The sequence below is a fragment of the Sapajus apella genome, unplaced genomic scaffold, assembly GCF_009761245.1.
Source record: "Sapajus apella isolate SASKATOON/1434 unplaced genomic scaffold, GSC_monkey_1.0 scaffold187, whole genome shotgun sequence".
NCBI lineage: Eukaryota > Metazoa > Chordata > Mammalia > Primates > Cebidae > Sapajus > Sapajus apella.
Window position 1 is genome coordinate 797,937 of NW_022437127.1, and position 17,651 is coordinate 815,587.

At 40.9% G+C, this 17,651-nt stretch overlaps 1 protein-coding gene and 1 long non-coding RNA gene across 8 annotated transcripts in view; one reads left to right on the forward strand and one right to left on the reverse strand.

Annotated features, from left to right (window-relative positions):
* LOC116543395 overlaps positions 1 to 3,215 on the reverse strand; it is a 5,751-nt gene extending 2,536 nt beyond the window's left edge. Inside the window, exon 1 of one of the 2 annotated variants that reach the window (XR_004265563.1) lies at positions 3,118 to 3,215. This is a non-coding gene — a long non-coding RNA (uncharacterized LOC116543395). Of the gene's footprint in view, positions 1 to 2,082 lie in introns of both variants that reach the window. The other variant, XR_004265562.1, reaches the window with a different exon arrangement.
* A 44-nt stretch (positions 3,216 to 3,259) lies between these two features.
* Positions 3,260 to 17,651, forward strand: part of LOC116543393 (Golgi pH regulator) — a 59,417-nt gene continuing 45,025 nt past the window's right edge. For 2 of the 6 annotated variants that reach the window (XM_032268911.1, XM_032268909.1), the window contains exons 1-2: positions 16,944 to 17,080; positions 17,397 to 17,503. Coding sequence is in view for 4 of the 6 variants with exons in the window: in XM_032268909.1 (XP_032124800.1) it covers positions 17,419 to 17,503 (85 nt within the window). In the remaining 2 variants the exon portion in view is untranslated. Of the gene's footprint in view, positions 3,469 to 10,860; positions 10,921 to 11,906; positions 12,011 to 16,943; positions 17,081 to 17,396; positions 17,504 to 17,651 lie in introns of those variants that run through there. The other 4 variants (XM_032268910.1, XM_032268905.1, XM_032268906.1 and 1 more) reach the window with 4 other exon arrangements.

Genomic DNA, 17,651 nt, shown 5'->3' on the forward strand with positions numbered 1-17,651 from the left:
CATCACACCTGGCTAATTTTTGTATTATTAGTAGAAACGGGGTTTCAACATATTGGCCAGGCTGCTCTCAAACTCCTGATCTCAGGTGATTCACCTGCCTTAGTCTCCCAAAGTGCTGGGATTACAGGCATGAGCCACTGTGCCTGGCCAAGAGAAATATTTTTTAAAAGAATTCAAGGCCAAGCATGGTGGCTTATACCTGTAATCCCAACATTTTGGGAGGCAGAGGCAGGAGGACCGCTTGAGCCCAGCAGTTTGAGACTAGCCCGGGCACATTGTGAGACCCTGTCTCTACAAAAACTTTAAAATTAGCCAGGCATGGTGGTGCATGCCTATACTCCCAGAATGAATTAAATGCAACTATGTATAGTTACAAAACAGAATACAAATATCATAAATAATGCTTAACACAAATATATTTTTTAAGTAAGATTTAAAAGTGTGGGAGATGTTGGTCAAAGGATACAAAATTTCAGTTAGATAAGAGGAGTAAGTTCAAGAGATCTATTATACAATATGGTGACTATAGTTAACGAGGATGTATTGCATTTTTGAAAACCTCTGAGAGTAGATTTTAAGTATTCTCACCACAAAAATAAGTATCTGAAATACTACATAATGCTAATTAACTCGATTTAGCCATTCCACAATGTATACATATTTCAAGACATCGTTTTGTACATGATAAATGTATGTAATTTTTATTTATTAATTAATTGGCTCCCAGATTCCTCCTGGGAGTCACTTTCCGAAATCCCAAGTCCACTGGTCTACATTAGAGTTTATGAATCTACATTTTAAGTAAGCTTCCCAAGGCGTTAAGAGAATCACACTTTGAAAAAACTGCACCTCTTCGTTTTCTAGTTATCAAGTATAGATACTGTCCATAGGACCACTGGAAAATAAACATTTTTTCTTTGAATACTTGTGGTTTCCTGTCCAACTTACACTGGTGACTTAGTGGGGTACACAAGGGAGTTCAGACACTCAGTGAACCTGGCACAGTGGGGAGCTATAAGAGAGGATGTCTATCCATGAAGGGAGAGAGCTGGAGTAGGATGCCGTGGAAGTGGTGATGCCATATGTCTCAAAAGATACCAGACTTACAACTGCATGTGAATCTACAGCTATATCACAATAAGTAGAAACTTTCAAAAGAAAATCCCTAACAGAGATCATCCAACCACTGGCATGGGCAGGTGCTACGTATGTGCATGGAGAAGAAGTACTAGGGTGTTTCCCAGGGATCTAGTGTTAGTGTCAACTCCTGGACCCAATCCTTTGCATTAATTTGGAGGACGGAGGTGAAATAGCTGTCAGGATGTGGATGGTACTGGGAAGTGTGAGAGTACAGTTATGCACACTGCAGTTGCCATGAAAAAGGGCGGTAAAGTGGTGTGAGCAAACACTCGTCCAAAGGAGACAGACTGATCATCTCGTCAATCGACTCTTTATAGCACATCTATGGGACTGGCTGTCAATCTCCAGATGAGTGTCAAACAATGGCTAGTAGTTATGAACATGACATATTTTGAAAACCTCCCTTGGAAAAATAGCACAAACTGGGGACCCAGGGCCCAAATGGTTTGACAGTCCATGGAGGCAGAGCCAAAAGATCTCACTATTCTAAGAGGATAGCAGCAGCTAGAGGGATCAGGAGAATATTAACAGCAGTAGAGATGGGAGGACAAGCCATTTTGGTATCAGAGTCCACCATCACCAGTAAAGACTTGCTTTGAAAAGAGAGTCAATTGGATACTAAATGCACTGTGTAGGTTTCTAGAGACATTCCTCAATCACAATCAGTCAAAAGCAGTCCCTTGAATCACCCAGGCCTGTCCTTTACCTGGACACAAGTGGTACAGTAGGGAGAATTCTGAACGATATCACCCAAGCTTTGCGCAGGCCTTAGGCCCATAGGCACTGTCCACCTTTCTATGCTATTCCAGGTTACTAAGACTCTGATGCCCACTGTGCACCCCAGTAAGCCACCGAGGTAATCTGCTTGCCTTGATAGGCTCTCTCGGCATTCTGCACAATCACACAGTCTTGAATGTCAGGTGCTGCTATGTGGAAATCTACCTGCTTCCCTAATAGATACAGCCAGGACACAAAGGTCTCTGGTTTATGACACTCCCATAGTAGAGCTGCCTCCACAGCTCCTTGAAATTCTGGATCAGGGACTGACATCTTACAGGTAGTTGGTATGACAGAGTTCAATCCAATGAAAGGAAGACACATTCCCTTGTGTGTAATGAATCTGCGGGTCACTTATTCAAACTGTAATAGTCGGAACTCAGAAGCTGGATGTCAGGTCCCCTCAGGATTGTCTTTCTGGGTCTTAACTGTAGCCACTCCTACACAGGGTGATTTCCTGGACTGGGGCCAGTCTGCAGAACTGAGACTACAGGAACTACAAAGACTAGCTGGCCCCACATCAGCGGCAGAACAAGCACCACAGCAATGCATTAAGCCTACATGAAATAAGTGTTGAATAAATGAGGTAGTGATTCAGTGTATATTTGATCCACTGCAACATGGTGGGAAGGGGGAAGAGGGAGTTACTTCCTAAAATAATCCTTCTTCAGACTCTAAAAGAATTGATCTTTGTTTTCAGTTAAAATCTATCTTCATTTAACTTCCAGTCCTTTGCCCTACAGATAACTCTCGGGGCCACATCAGTTCTACCCATTCTTTCACATGAAGACAGATGTCATGTTCGGAGTGATCTCTCTTCGCTTCCTTCCACCAACCCTTATCTGGCGGCTCACCTTTGACCGAGCTCCAAAATTCTACGTATAATCTCTTAAAAGTGTGGTACAGGGACTGCAGTACTCCACGTGTGGCCTGACTAGTATGCAGTACAATATTATCACTCCATTGCTACAGAGGGTGTGCTTTTCGCTGTTGTCACAGAAATGTATATTTGGTTAGCTGTATTTGTTAATGTCTCATCTGCCTTTCCAGCCTTCCCTCACTTTGTGCAGTCATATTTGTCGAGTCAAGTAAAAGTTATAACATTTAGGACACAATGCCTGACTTACTATAATTACCATTATTACCTCATTAGCTATGATCATTACAAAACAGAATTAGCACTTAGCTCTCAGGCCCTACCTCCTTGAGCCTCAGAAATGTTGATGCTACACTGCGCTGCCATCTGCTTCCCGTTTCGCCCCTAATTAAGCGCCGGCCCTGAGATCTAAGCGTCCGCCCCACCCACCACGCCGAGCCCGAGGCGGGAAGCTCTGGAGGTAGCTGCTGATTGGCTGGCTGGGGCGCAGCTTGATGGCGTCGGGCTTGCGAGCCGCTGTCCCGGCTGCGACACCTGGGCGAAGGCTGCCTGAGTGAGGGGGCCGGTGGCCCCAGCGTGCAGTGGCCTCGGGGAATGGGAAGTGGAGGCAGGAGCCCTCCCTACACTTCGCGATGAGTTTCCTGATCGACTCTAGCATCATGATTACCTCCCAGGTGAGTCACCGCCTCCCGCCCCGACACCCATCAGCCTCCCTTTGCCGAATCGCCCCCTCGGGTCCTCCTTGGTGCGGGCTGGTCCGGGGTCTCGCTCCCCTCACGCGGCCTGCGCCCGTCACTCCGGGACCCAGAGCGTGAAGAGGGTGTGAGATTGGCTGCGTCCGGTTCCCTGAGCCCCGGCTGTCGGGAGGCTGGTCTGCGGCCGTCCGTGGCCCCACCCCGCATCCGTCCCCGGAATTTCGGTCCGCTTTTGGAAGGGACCGGGGTCCGCCGGCCTCCGCGCTCAGAGCCGGCGCCGCCAGCTGAGAAGCCGGCCCTCGGAGCTGCTCGAAGCTTCCGGGCTGCGCCGCCGACCCTGGACCGGGGAAGCGTATGTGGTTCCGGGCGCCGGGCGTGCGGCGCGCCAATCAGGGCTGGATACTGGGGGCGCGTCAGTGCGGGCTTTGCTGTTAGATGTCACATCCTGAATCCTGGTATGGAGACGTTTCCTGCTTCAAAATACCAATACAAGGTTATACCTATACTTAAAAGTATTAGGTTTTGTTTTTGCGCTGACACCTCATCCTTTATCCTCAGCTTAATTACACACGCTTTTCGGATGTTTTTCTGACCCTCATTTCTTCTCCATTGGCCACCTTCATTTGTTTGTACAATCAACATTTATCGACCATTGTATAAAGCTCTGAGCGTACAGACATGTAAGACATTGCTCAGTAGAAGCTTCGACTAGTGAGCCTCTTGCTTTTACCGTGTCATCCATTGGTAATCTATTTTTCCTTCCTAGCATTTAGCATGGCACTGGCATCATTTATGTGTGTGTTTTTGATTTTATTTTTTGAGATTCTGCCTTGTTCATAGCTGTATCCCCACTTCCAAGTGCAGGCATTCAATAAATAATTGTTGGCCAACTTAACATTTCTGAAGCTCAGACTACCTATTGACCTATTTTCCTTCTTTCTAATTTAAAGATGGTTTTTTTGTTGTTTTTACTTTTCTTCTCTCAAATGGTAAATGACAGAATAGTTACCTTTTGGGGCTTAAAGTGAACTAAATTTTTCTTCTTTGATTCCTTTATTTGTATTGCTTCATCCGAATACTCAGGTCCGTAGAGCAGAGCATTGTCCTTTTCAAAAACTTTTAAAATATTAAAATATGAAAGAAGAAAAAGCCATCCATAATCCTACCACCCTAATCCAATGGTTTTTTTTTAAATTTTTTTAATTACCACCTTTTCTATAGTTTTCATAATTATTGTTTTTATTGGCTGCATAGTATTCAAATGTATTAATGTAAAAAAACCTGGACATGTAACTCTTCTGCTTAAAATCTTTCTAAGACTACCCAGTGCCCTTAGTGACAACTCAGGGTTGTTTTTAGCCCTAGTACTAATTTAAGAAAAAAATTAATTAAAAAACTTAATTAGCTTTTTTTCACTAGAATAAAGAATGTCAGTAGAAAATTGACTTTGCTTCTTCATAGAATTTTTAAAAAATTAGAAAACACAAAAGAAAATCGGCTTTGCATTGCAGCCTCTGAGATTTTTAGCATGGATATAATTGATACATTGAACCAAGGAAGTGGCTTTCTAATCTTGTATGCCTTATGATCATAGACTTTTACTTCTCTCATGCATCCATATGTTAATTGTTAAACCTGCTCTTTACAAACGTGCATCGTTTGTAAAGTGGGAGCTAAATATTGAGTACTCACCAACATATAGACGGCAAAAATAGAAACTAGAGACTACTTGGGGCCAGGAGAAGGGGTAAGGGTTGAAAAACTAATTATTGAGTTTTTGAGTACTATGATTATTAAGTACGCTCTTTACATGCATCCATATGTAATTGTTAAACCTGCTCTTTACAAACATGGAAGAAAGACCCAAAGACTACTTTGCATGACATGTTCTCTGTTTAGATATTTATGCGGCTACATTATCATTTTGGTATTAGTAAGAATGTCACTTTAGGAAGGTTTTACCTGACACCCTGCCGACAGCCAAAGTAGCTTTCCATTTCGGGTGCCTTCTTCCTTGTTTCCATGTTTTATTTTCTTCTTGGCATCTATTACTATTGTTCACGTGTTTTTTATCTGTCTTGTTCTCTCCCGTATTCTCCAGCATCTAGATCAGTAGCAGGCACATAGTAGAATTGTAGTGAATATTTAATAAAAAGTACCTGTCTAGAGAGGTGTAGTTACCTTGGAAATACCACCACTGCCCCCTGTGCACCCGCCCCCACCCCCGCCCTGCATTGTTACTGTTTTGTATTAACTGAAAGGTTTATTTCAAATGCAATCTGAAATCAGAGGTCACATATTGAAGTCTGCTCACAATGCCACAGGACAAAGTTCAAACTCCTTCACGTGGCTTTTCAGATCCCTTATTGATAGGACCCTAGCTCTTATCAGGTCCCTTATTGATGGGACCCTGCCTCTTCCCTCTTCAGCTGTGGCTCTCACCATTTTATTCTTCAGACTTCCTCAACTTCTTTTAGTTTCTTAACCTGGCCATGCATGCTATGGTGCTTCCAGATTTCCACACGGTCTGTGTTCTCTTTCTGGGCCTTTTCCTCATATACCTCCCCTTCTTTCAGCCTTCAGATCTCAACTTGAACATCCAAGAAGCTTCCTCTAGACTGGACTAGATGTCCCTATACATACTATACATAGTACCCTTCACCCACTTCCCCGTCACAACACTAACTACCACATGGTTTTGATACGTTGTTTGTCTCCTCCATAGATTATAAACTCCTTGAGAACAGCATTCATGCTCTCTTGCTTGCCATTCTATCCCTTGGACCTGGTACATATTAGGCACTAATAAATATTTGTTAAATGATTAAAAGGCTGAATAAATGATCCAAGAAAGGTGTCTTTTATAATTAATTCTTTAATAACTATCTTGCTAAGGGCCATCTTTTTTTTTTTTTTTTTTTAACTGTAGCTAATTTTCAACCCAGAGGTCATTTTTATAAAAGCACCTGTTATCTAACTCGTGTTTTGAGCTCTCTATACAGTGCTAAGACTTAATCAGTTCCAGAGTACACTCATAAGTCCTAAGGTCAAGACTCTATACAATTCTGAAAATATTAAGTCTCGTTTTTAATAAGCTATGCGCCTCCCATTTTATTTGCAAACCTGTTTGAAATTGCATTTTGTTTCTGCATTCTTTTTGGATCCTCTATAATCTTGCCAGAATTTGTGTTTATCTTGGATGTAATGAACTCTCCAGCTACGTGTGTGTGTGTGTGTGTGTGTGTGTGTGTGTGTGTGTGTGTGTGTAGTTTAAAAGTCTTTATTTTTTTTGCAACTTTTATTTTACTTTATTTTATTTTAGATTTGGTACATGTGCTGGGTATATTGTGAGAGCTGAGGCTTGGGGTACAAATGATCCAGTCACCCACATACTGAGCATAGTACTTAATAATCATAGTACTCAAAAGCTCAGTAATTGGTTTTATCAACATTTCTGAGGCTGAAGGAGGTAGAGCCTGAGAGCTAAGTGCTAATTCCGTTTTATAATGATCATAGCTAATGAGGTAATAATGGTAATTATAGTAAGTCAGGCATTGTGTCCTAAATGTTATGACTTTTACTTGACTCGGCAAAATATGACTGCACAAAGTGAGGGAAGGCTGGAAAAGCAGATAAGACGTTAACAAATACAGCTAACCAAATATACATTTCTGTGACAACAGCGAAAAGCACACCGTCTATAGCAATGGAGTGACTGCATACTAGTCAGGCCACACGTGGAGTACTGCAGTCCGTGTACCACACTTTTAAGAGATTATACGTAGAATATTGGAGCTCGGTCAAAGGTGAGCCGCCAGATAAGGGTTGGTGGAAGGAGGCGAAGAGAGATGACTTCTCTCTGCTGATTTTACCTTCGAAACAGTTCTCAAATCTGTTGTCTCCTCTCCTGTCACCAAATGTCTTAAATCAGCCTTTATCATCTTTCTTCTGAACTCCCATAACACATTTCCATAATGTTTCTCTTCCTACAACGTTGTTTCCTTCAAATGTGTCTTCCACACAGCCACCATACTGCTCTGTATAAGACATAGCAGACAACCCTCACCACCTTAGACTATAAGCTCCTTAGGGTGGCCTTCAGAGCTCTTAATGATTGGACATCCACTCCTCCTGTCTAGCCTCATTTTTGACCTCTTCCTTCTTTGAATTTCATCTTCTAGCAGCACCAAACCATGTGTAGTTCCCAGCATATACCATGCTATTATTCACTCTGTGCCTTTACTCATGCCCTTTGCTATCTGGAAACCCCTGTCCTCCCACCCCACCACCGGTCTTCTCTCTACCTGATTTGTTTTTTTTGTTCATTTGTTTTGTTTTGAGACAGGGTTTCGCTCTGTCACCCAGGCTGGATTGCAGTGACGTGCTTACGGCTCACTGTAGCCTCCACCTGCCAGGCTCAAGTGGCCCTTCCACCTCAGTCTCCCTATCAGCTGGAACTACAGGCATGCACTACCATGCTTAGCTAATTTTTGTTATTTTTCATAGAGATGGGGTTTCATCATCTTGGCCAAGCTGGTCTTGAACTCCTAGGCTCAAGCGATCCACCCGCCTTGGCCTCTCAAAAGTGCTGGAATTATAGGCACAAGCCACCATGTGCAGCCTCCCTACCCGATTCTTACTCATCCTTTGAGAGGGTGGTTTTTAATATGTTACGGGTGGTGGAAACGTTTGAGTGTATGATGAATACCTTGGAACCACTCTAGAAAAATGTACATAATCCCAAAATTTGCATACAGTATCAGGTTTTAACCCCAAATTAAAACTTCCTTCAGCTCAGGCATTACCTTCTCCAGAAAATCGTCCCTAGCCCCCTACAGATTGCTTTGGTCTCCTTCTTTCATATTGTTTTACAATATCGTGTAATGTATCTCTATCATTGCATATCCATGTTATGTTATAATTATTTATGTAGTGTCTTCACTGTATTGTGAGCTTCTAGAGGGTAGTAACCATCTTACTCATCTTTGTATCTCCAGCACCTAGCATAGCACATGGGAATTATTACAGAAAATTGAAGATTGAATGCTGAAGAATAAACCATCTTTTATGTAGAGCACTTAGCCATTCAGCAATCACTTATGGAGAGCCTGCGATGTGCCAGGCTTTGTGCTGGATGCTAAGGATACAAAAATTACAAGACAAATATGGTTTTTGTCCTCATAGAGCTTATAACTAATGTCAAAAAATATTTAAATCAGGCATTACAAAACTGTATGGTAAGCACTTTGATGAGGGAAGTACAATATAGAATAGGATTATATAAAAAGAGCAATTTATCTGTATTTGGGAGGGCAGAGAAGGCCTTACAGAGGGAGTAAATAGGAGAACTGGGAGAGGGCTAGAGAGAAGTTCCTGTCGGAGGACATCTACAGAGATGTCAATGTGAAGGAATATGGGTCTAAAGAACCAAAGGAAATTCCAGGGGGCTGAACACGTGAGTTTGGTAGGCAGGAGGGACATGATAACAAACTAGTCTGTGCTGAGCTACTGAGTTTATACTTGCTCAATAAAGTAGTCCTTAGGAAGGCATAAAATCATTTTATTCATAAAGGTCCTAGCAAGTGTAAGAAGAAAAAAGTAGTTGTGTCGGTGTGTGTATATGTATAGAAGGTTGTATTTACTACACACCAGCTTCGTCAGCTGTCGTGTGGCTGTGGTCTCTGCCAGTTTAAAACAAAACTGACAAAAGAGGGATCCTGCAATCTCGTGGCTTTACACTGAGATAAAAACCACTTTATGTGGATTAGGCAGAATGATGGAGAAGTTAAGAAAACTGTCTGAAGAAAACATATGAAAAATATTAGACTTTCTACTACTCCTCTAATGTTGGTCTCAACTCCTCACTCCTGAAGTTTTTATTCTTTTAATTAATTTATTTTTATTTATTTTTTGAGACGGTCTCATTCTGTTGCCCAAGCTGAAGCGCAGTGGTGCAGTCATGGGTCACTGCAGCCTCAACTTCCTAGGCTCAGGTGATCCTCCCACCTCAGCCTCCCAGGGGGCTGGGACTACAGGCACCCCCCACCATGCCCAGTTAATTTGTGTGTGTGTGTGTGTGTATTTTTTTGTAGACACAAAGTTTCGCCATGTTGGCCAGGCTGGTGTTTTTTTAAAATACTTGAAATCAGGGATCTTCCATAAGAAGCAAATCTCACTGACTCCTTTTCTTTTTTTTTTCTTTTTTTGAGATGGAGTCTCACTCTGTCTCCCAGGCTGGAGTGCAGTGGCGCGATATGGGCTCTCTGCAACCTCTGCCTCCCAGATTCAAGGGATTCTCACGCCTCAGCCTCTGGAGTAGCTGGAATTACAGGTGCCCACCACCACACCCGACTAGTGTTTGTATTTTCAGTAGAGACGGGGCTTCACCAGGTTGGCCAGGCTGGTCTCGAACTCCTGGCCTCAAGTGATCTGCCCGCCTCCTCCTCCCAAAGTGCTGAGATTACAAGTGTGAGCCACTGTGCCTGGCCACTGACTCCTTTTCTATTTGCGACCTTCTCTGGCTCATATGATAATTATCGTAATGTAACTGGGTTTTGGGGTGCCGGAGAGGCAGAGCTCCCCGGAGAGAAATATTGTAGGTTCTCTGTGTCTCGCCCTCTCAAGAATGAGAGAGGGGACCACGGCAGGTACGCGGTAAGCGCGTAAATACCAGACCCAAGAAGTGTTGCAGAAAAGTTATTTATTTGGGTAAACAAAGAGAAAAAAAAGAAGAGAGAAAACTTCCACGAAGAGTGTGCAAGGGGACTCCAGAGGGGAAATTCAGGAGACAGAAAGACAGCTTCCAGGAGGGTGGAAAGGATCCAAACGTGGAAGGGATCCAAAGAGGTGCGGAAGAAGGGGACTTTTAACCTGGGAGAAACCCCCACCCTCTCCTAGACCTCTGGCCAATGAAAGGAGTTTCTTAGAACTTCCGCTGGAGTGATTGACTTTTTGATTCTTCCCTAGCCCGCGAAAATTAAAACAGAGACCATTAAATGTCCCGGATGGAGAGAGATGGTGGGAGGGGGGAGGGCATGGTCATGGTGCTGGAAGTTCTTGCCCTTAAAACTACGCCCCCTTGTGGACCCTGAAAGGGAACACATTTCCTCAATAAGATTGTGGGAAAATATGTACTTCTATTTTTGTCTTACTTAAAGCACACTCTGTAACATGGATAATTTCAAAAATCCAAGAGCACTTAAACATTTATTTCCAATGTCATGAGCTTTAATAAGTAGGTCTTACAAGAGTGGATCTTATCTTTAATCCCTGAAATAACTGTCTAATTAGCAGAACTTTTATCATAAAAGAGTTTCTGTAAAACATTTCTCAAAAGAAAATATATATTGACATTCTGTCTTTCTCCTCCAGATACTGTTTTTTGGATTTGGGTGGCTTTTCTTCATGCGCCAATTGTTTAAGGACTATGAGGTGAGAAGAAATATCATTTTGTTATACTATATGAATTTAGATTGTTTTAAATTGGGGCAAGAAAAATGCCTCCATTAAAGAAACATTATGTTCATTTCCAAGATAGGAAGCTTTTGCCAAATAAGTACTATATAACTATTAGATTGGAGAATATAATTAGGCTTAATTGATTTAAAAGGGGGGAAAAGGCAAGTCACATTTAGCTGAGAAGCTAGGAGCAAGGAATATCATGCCTTAGTCTTATCAGAATGTGCACCAGTAGCAAATAGTTATTCTATAGGAGAGAATTTAATTCATAATGTTTCGCAGATGTTCCCTTTCATTTGTCTATCTGGCCTTGAATTGCCAGTCTTACATTCTAAGTTAATACCAAAATCTTAAGGCTGGTCTTGTTCTTATCTTAAGCTTTGGATTCAGAAGATCACCCCCCTATCCTGGACATTTCCTAATTATAATAAGATCAGTGGTTATAGTATACCTTTGGGTGTTACCTTATTTCTCGGATGTTATATTTCTCAGATGCCCTCCATTAAACTTTCCCAGTGAGTTGTCTGAAAGAGCCCGGGATTCTGCAGATTTTCTTCTGCCCAGTACTTTAAGGACTTCCAGGAAGGTTCCAGAACCGATCCAGGATCTGCAGAGTGTTGAAGAGCCCCTCTGAAGATTAACCCTTATATACAAATCTGTCATTTTTTTGTCAGTGTGCAGCAGGAATTCTAAATGCTACTTCTGACCCTGTCACTTCATCTTCTTGTGCTCAAAACTCTCCATCCACAAGAGGATGCTGATAATAGTGACTCAAGATTCAGAAGTGCCACCTACTTTGATCTTTTTCTTTAGCTCCAGGCAAATTGCTGTTGTGGCCCTCTTTCTGATGACTTGAGAATTTCCTCAAAATAAGCCTTCTGACATGTAACCAGAAGGAGGTTATCAGTTCAGTTTTTAAACAAAGAAATAACTTCTAGTCTTTATCTGGCTTTTAACAGGTACGTCAGTACGTTGTACAGGTGATCTTCTCCGTGACGTTTGCATTTTCTTGCACCATGTTTGAGCTCATTATCTTTGAAATCTTAGGAGTATTGAATAGCAGGTGAGTAAGAGTACTGAATAACTCCTCTTGAAGAGTTCTGTGCTACATTATTTATGGTGGAAAAGCTACCTGGATCTCATAACTGAAAAAAAACCACCGTGAGGATAGTTTAGTCTCAGTAACTGCAATGATCACAGCAAGTATGGGTCACAGCCACCTAATAACTGGTTTGACAAAGATTATGAGATACCAGGAAAAAAAGGTCTGACCATTAACTCTGAAGAACTCATTGGAGTGAGGCTGCGAAGCCTCAGTCCTAGGCTTCACTCCTAGAAGCTTTATTTTTCCCATACTGTTCATGACTGAATCCCAGTAACCCCTTCACATTGTTCTGCTGATTGAAAAGCTCTGCCTGAAAAGATCAGAATTCCTCAGAGCTGCTTAATGATCTCTCTGAAGGCTGAACTTCAAATCTTACTTACTTTTTTTAAGACACTTTTTAAAGGTAACTCTTTACTCCCCTTCAAATAACAGACCTGTTAGTTTATTAGACAAGTCTGTTCAAAATATCTCTTGCTTGTTCTGCAAGCTTGAATATTTTTTTAGCCCAGCATTTATATGTAGGGTTCATCAGCTATGCTATGCAGACTTTTGTTATACTGTTTTATCACCACCTGGAAAAATATTTTAAGAATAAAGTAGTCTTTCCCTCTAAAGTTAGGACTCAGCACCAAGGTAAGTTCATTATAGACCCCTGACACTTGAGACTTGTAGAGAGACTGTACTCTCAAATCCATCTTTGATAAACAGAGTTGAAAACAAAATTTAAATTAAAAACTTGCTATGCAGATGGTTAATCACAAAACATTAAAAGGTTAAAAAAAAAAGAGAGAGAGAGAGAGTAGGGGGGGCAAACACAGTGGCTTACGCCTATAATCCAAGCACTTTGGAAGGCTGAGGAAGGAGGATCACTTGAGCGCAGGAGCTCAAGAGCAGCCTGGACAACAGTGAGACCCTGTCTCTACAAAAAAAATTTTAAATACAAAAAAAATTTTTAAATTATCAGAGTATGGGCTGGGCGCGGTGGCTCAAGCCTGTAATCCCAGCACTTTGGGAGGCTGAGGCGGGTGGATCACGAGGTCAAGAGATCGAGACCATCCTGGTCAACACGGTGAAACCCCGTCTCTACTAAAAATACAAAAAATTAGCTGGGCATGGTGGCGCGTGCCTGTAATCCCAGCTACTCAGGAGGCTGAGGCAGGAGAATTGCCTGAACCCAGGAGGTGGAGGTTGCGGTGAGCCGAGATCGCGCCATTGCACTCCAGCCTGGGTAACATGAGTGAAACTCTGTCTCAAAAAAAAAAAAAAAAAAAAAAAAAATTATCAGAGTATGGTAGCACACACCTGTAGTCCCAGCTACTTTAGAGGCTGAAATAGAAGGATCCCTTGAGCCCAGGAGTTTGAGGATCTTCATGGAGCTGTGATCACTGAACAAACTGACAGTGAGACCCCACCTATTAAAAGGGCCGGGGGGGAGGGGAATCAGTTGATAATAATGCTCTCTTGATAAAATAATAAATAACATGTGTCATGGTAAAACAGAAATATGTTCTGATTCTTGTGCTTTTAAACTTGTTCTTTAATAATCCAAACTTTTTGGATAAGCTAGAGATCCTTTGACTATAGAGAATAGACAAGTATTATTTTACATAATGGTTATTAAATTTTATTATCACAACCTGCATCTTTTACTACTGTTTAAGCAGAGCTTGGCAGACTTTCTTCTGTAAAGGGCCAGATAGTAAATATTTTAGGCTCTCTGGACCAGAAGGTTTCTATCACAGCTACTCAGCTCTGCTGTTGTAGAGCGAAAGCAGTCATAGGCAGTATATAAACAAATGAGCATGGCCGTGCTCCAATAAAACTTAATTTGTAAAAACAGGTGGCTGCCAGGCCATAGTTTGCCAACTACTTATCTAAATATTGATACAGAGGATTCAGATATTCTAAAGCTATAGTTACTGTTTTTGATAGATGATGTCCCCCAACTTTTAACTCATAGTTAATAACCCATATGGTAAGAAACATCAGTCACACTTTGGTGTATACTTCTTAAGTTTCTTAAATAGTTAAAGAGCATAAGAAGTAACATTGCCGGGCCGGGCGCGGTGGCTCACGCATGTAATCCCAGCACTTTGGGAGGCCGAGGCGGGCGGATCACGAGGTCAAGAGATCGAGACCATTCTCCCCATGATGAAACCCTGTCTCTACTAAAAATATAAAAATTAGCCGGGTGTGGTGGCACGCGCCTGTAGTCCCAGCTACTCGGGAGGCTGAGGCGGAAGAATCGCTTGAACCCAGGAGACGGAGGTTGCAGTGAGCCGAGATTGTGCCACTGAACTCCAGCCTGGTGACAGAGCAAGACTCTGTCTCAAAAAAAAAAAAGAAGTAACATTGCTAAAATCTGGTTCTCTGTGTGCTTTATAGAGGATTGGGTGTGGGTGTGGTCAGTGTGAGACGTGTCTTCAGTTATACCTGTTTTTTCATGCTAATGTTTCACCCAATTATGGAACGGAAATGTGAGCCTTGATAATGTAGTATAACTGTGTATTGACTGGATTCAGAATCGTTTTGAAAAAAGAATCTTGGCCAAAATATTTCTTTGACTCACCTCTGAGCAGAGATTGTATGAATTCCTATTCAAATATGTAATCTTGTTGGAATCCTTAATTCTTTCAAGAGAATATCGCTTTACTCTCAGCTCAAAAGAGTAGTTAAAATATGTGGTTCACTTTTAATTGGCAGTCCATATGCCAATTAAAGTTGTACTTGTTATTTCACACCCACTGCCTCCCAAAGTCTTTCAGAAGCTGAGTTGAAATACTATGTAGGATTGCCTGGAGGATGTCCAGCTTGTTTCCTTCCCTAAATGCTCTAAAGTAGGTTAATCTAGAGGAGCAAAAAGCTGTCAGTATATCTAGTCTAAATGATATTTACTCCCTGTAGGGTAGCTTTTACTGAATGGCTCTTTGTTTTGTGATGCCATCCGTACTAAGGAAGGAACAGTAAGAAATAGCTTTCTGAGCCGGGCGCGGTGGCTCACACCTGTAATTCCAGCACTTTGGGAGGCCAAGGTGGGCGGATCACCTGAGGTAGGGAGTTCAAGGCCAGCCTGACCAACATGGTGAAGCCCTGTCTTTAAAAAAAAAAAAAGAAAAAGAAAAGAAATAGCCTTTAAAAAAAAAGAAAAGAAAAGAAAAGAAATAGCCTTCTGAAACTCATTCATATTTCCCTGGAAAGGATGTTGTTGATGCCACTGTTAATTGCCTTTGCATTTTCTTTTTATGAACTCTTTGAAGAAATTTTATTGTAATCTTGGTAATAATTCAGTAACAATAAATTGATAATAATTCTTCCTTTGAGCAATTAATTTATTTTCTTACACTATGATTTTATCTAACTGATCAAAGTTTTTATTTCACATTGACCATTATAAAACTTAAAGCTCAGTTTATGACCTACCCATAGCAAGTTTCTAGAATTCTGTTTTATATTAGCCATCAGGTTTGGCCAAATATTTTACCTATCTGTTACCATTGTTGTTTCTTTCTTTCATGTTTTGTTATAGTTCATTTCATCGTCCTGTATTTTATTTGTCTTTATAAGCCATTTAACCACTTTTGCCTTTTTTGAAACAAGGCCTAAATAAGTTTAAAATCAGTAAATACAAAGGACACCATCAAGAAAGTGAACAAATATTTTAAGAACAAGAGAAAATTTTTACAAATTACCTATCTGATAATGGACTGGGACTCTTATCTAGAATATATAAAGAATCCTTACAGTTCAATAATATGATACAATTAAAAAATGACTAAAAAATCTGAATAGGCATTTCTCCAAAGATGATATACAAATGGCGAGTAAGCACATATGAATGGATGCCCAGTACCATTAGCCATCAAGGAGATGGAAATCAAAACCACAGTGAGATACCACTTTACACCCACTAAGATGGCTATAACCAAAGAAACAGACAATAGCAAGTGTTGGCAAGGCTGAGGAGAAACTGGAACTCTCATACACTGGTGAGGAAAATGTAAAATGATGCGGCCACACTGGGAAACAGTAGGCATACCTCAAAAGATTAAATATAGATTTATCACATGACCCAACAATTCCACTCCACTTCTACCTAAAGAGAAAGGAAAACATACATCCACACCAAAATGTATACACACATTCATAGCATCTCTATTTATAATAGCTAAAAACAACCCAAATGTCTTCAACTAATAAATACATAAGCAAAATATTATATAGCCAAAAGTAATGGAATGAATATTTTTCAACCATCAAAGGAATTATTGGTAGATACTACAACACAGATGAACCTTGTAAACATTATGGTAAGTAAAAAAAGCCAGTCACAAAAGATCACATATTGGTGGCTTCCTAGAAACAGAAAGTATTTTGGTGGTTTCCTAGAGCCGAGGAGGTTGGAGAGAAACAGGGAGTGACTCCTAATGGCTACAGGGTTTCTTTATGGAGTAATGAAAATGTGCTAAAATTGATTCAGGTGATGGTTTCACAATTCCGAGTATACAAAATCCATTGTATGTGGAAACTTTAAATGGGTAAATTGTATCTCATTAAAACTGTTATTTAAAAAGTGCTAAAAGTTTTAATAAAATACATCTTATAAAATGTAATAAAAGTAATTCATGCAAATCAGGTGTTTATATCAAGAGTACAAAATAAATAATTTCGAGTCTTAATAGCGTATATTATTGTTAGCATTTATTTTCCTTAAATTCTTACATTGGACACTAAGTTCGGCATCAATATGGTGACCTCCAGGGAGCGGGGGACCACCAGGTTGCCTAAGGCGGGGTGAACTGGCCCAGGTTGGAAACAGAGCAGGTCAAAACTCCCATGCTGATCAGTAGTGGGATCGCGCCTCAGAAACAGAGCAGGTCAAACTCCCATACTGATCATTAGTGGGAAAAGCCACTGCACTCCAGCCTGGGCAACAGAGCGAGACCCCGTCTCTATTAAAAAAAAAAAAAAAAAAAAGAAAAAGAAAAAAAACAAAAACAAAATTCTTACATTGGAATAAGATTCCTAGTGGTAAGTAAAACAATTGTCCTTCTACCAGCAATGGCGTATGTTGATATATGTTAATGGTATATGTTGCCTATGAATATATCAAAAACATAAACATTTTAATATATGAAATCCTGGGTTAAGATGGTCATATATACCTTTCAAAAATTTGTATTTTTTAATCTCTACAAATGAGTAGATTATAAGAGCCTGGTAGGTTTATTAGATAGGATATGTTCAATATTGAGTTCAAAGAGCGAAAGACCCTTTGGAATACTAAAGAGAAAGAAAGTTGCTGCCCCCTGTCCCTCCCAGTGACAGTCTTTGACATTTATTTCAGCTCTCGTTATTTTCACTGGAAAATGAACCTGTGTGTAATTCTGCTGATCCTGGTTTTCATGGTGCCTTTTTACATTGGCTATTTTATTGTGAGCAACATCCAGCTACGTAAGTATTTTACCCTCTCAGTCAGCACATAGACTGAGATGAGTATTTGAGGGAACTGAGATTGTGGATCGTTTCATTTCTACATTAACTTTCAGTAGTTACTGCTATTTGAGGACACCTCACACACAGCATCTTAAAAATAAATATA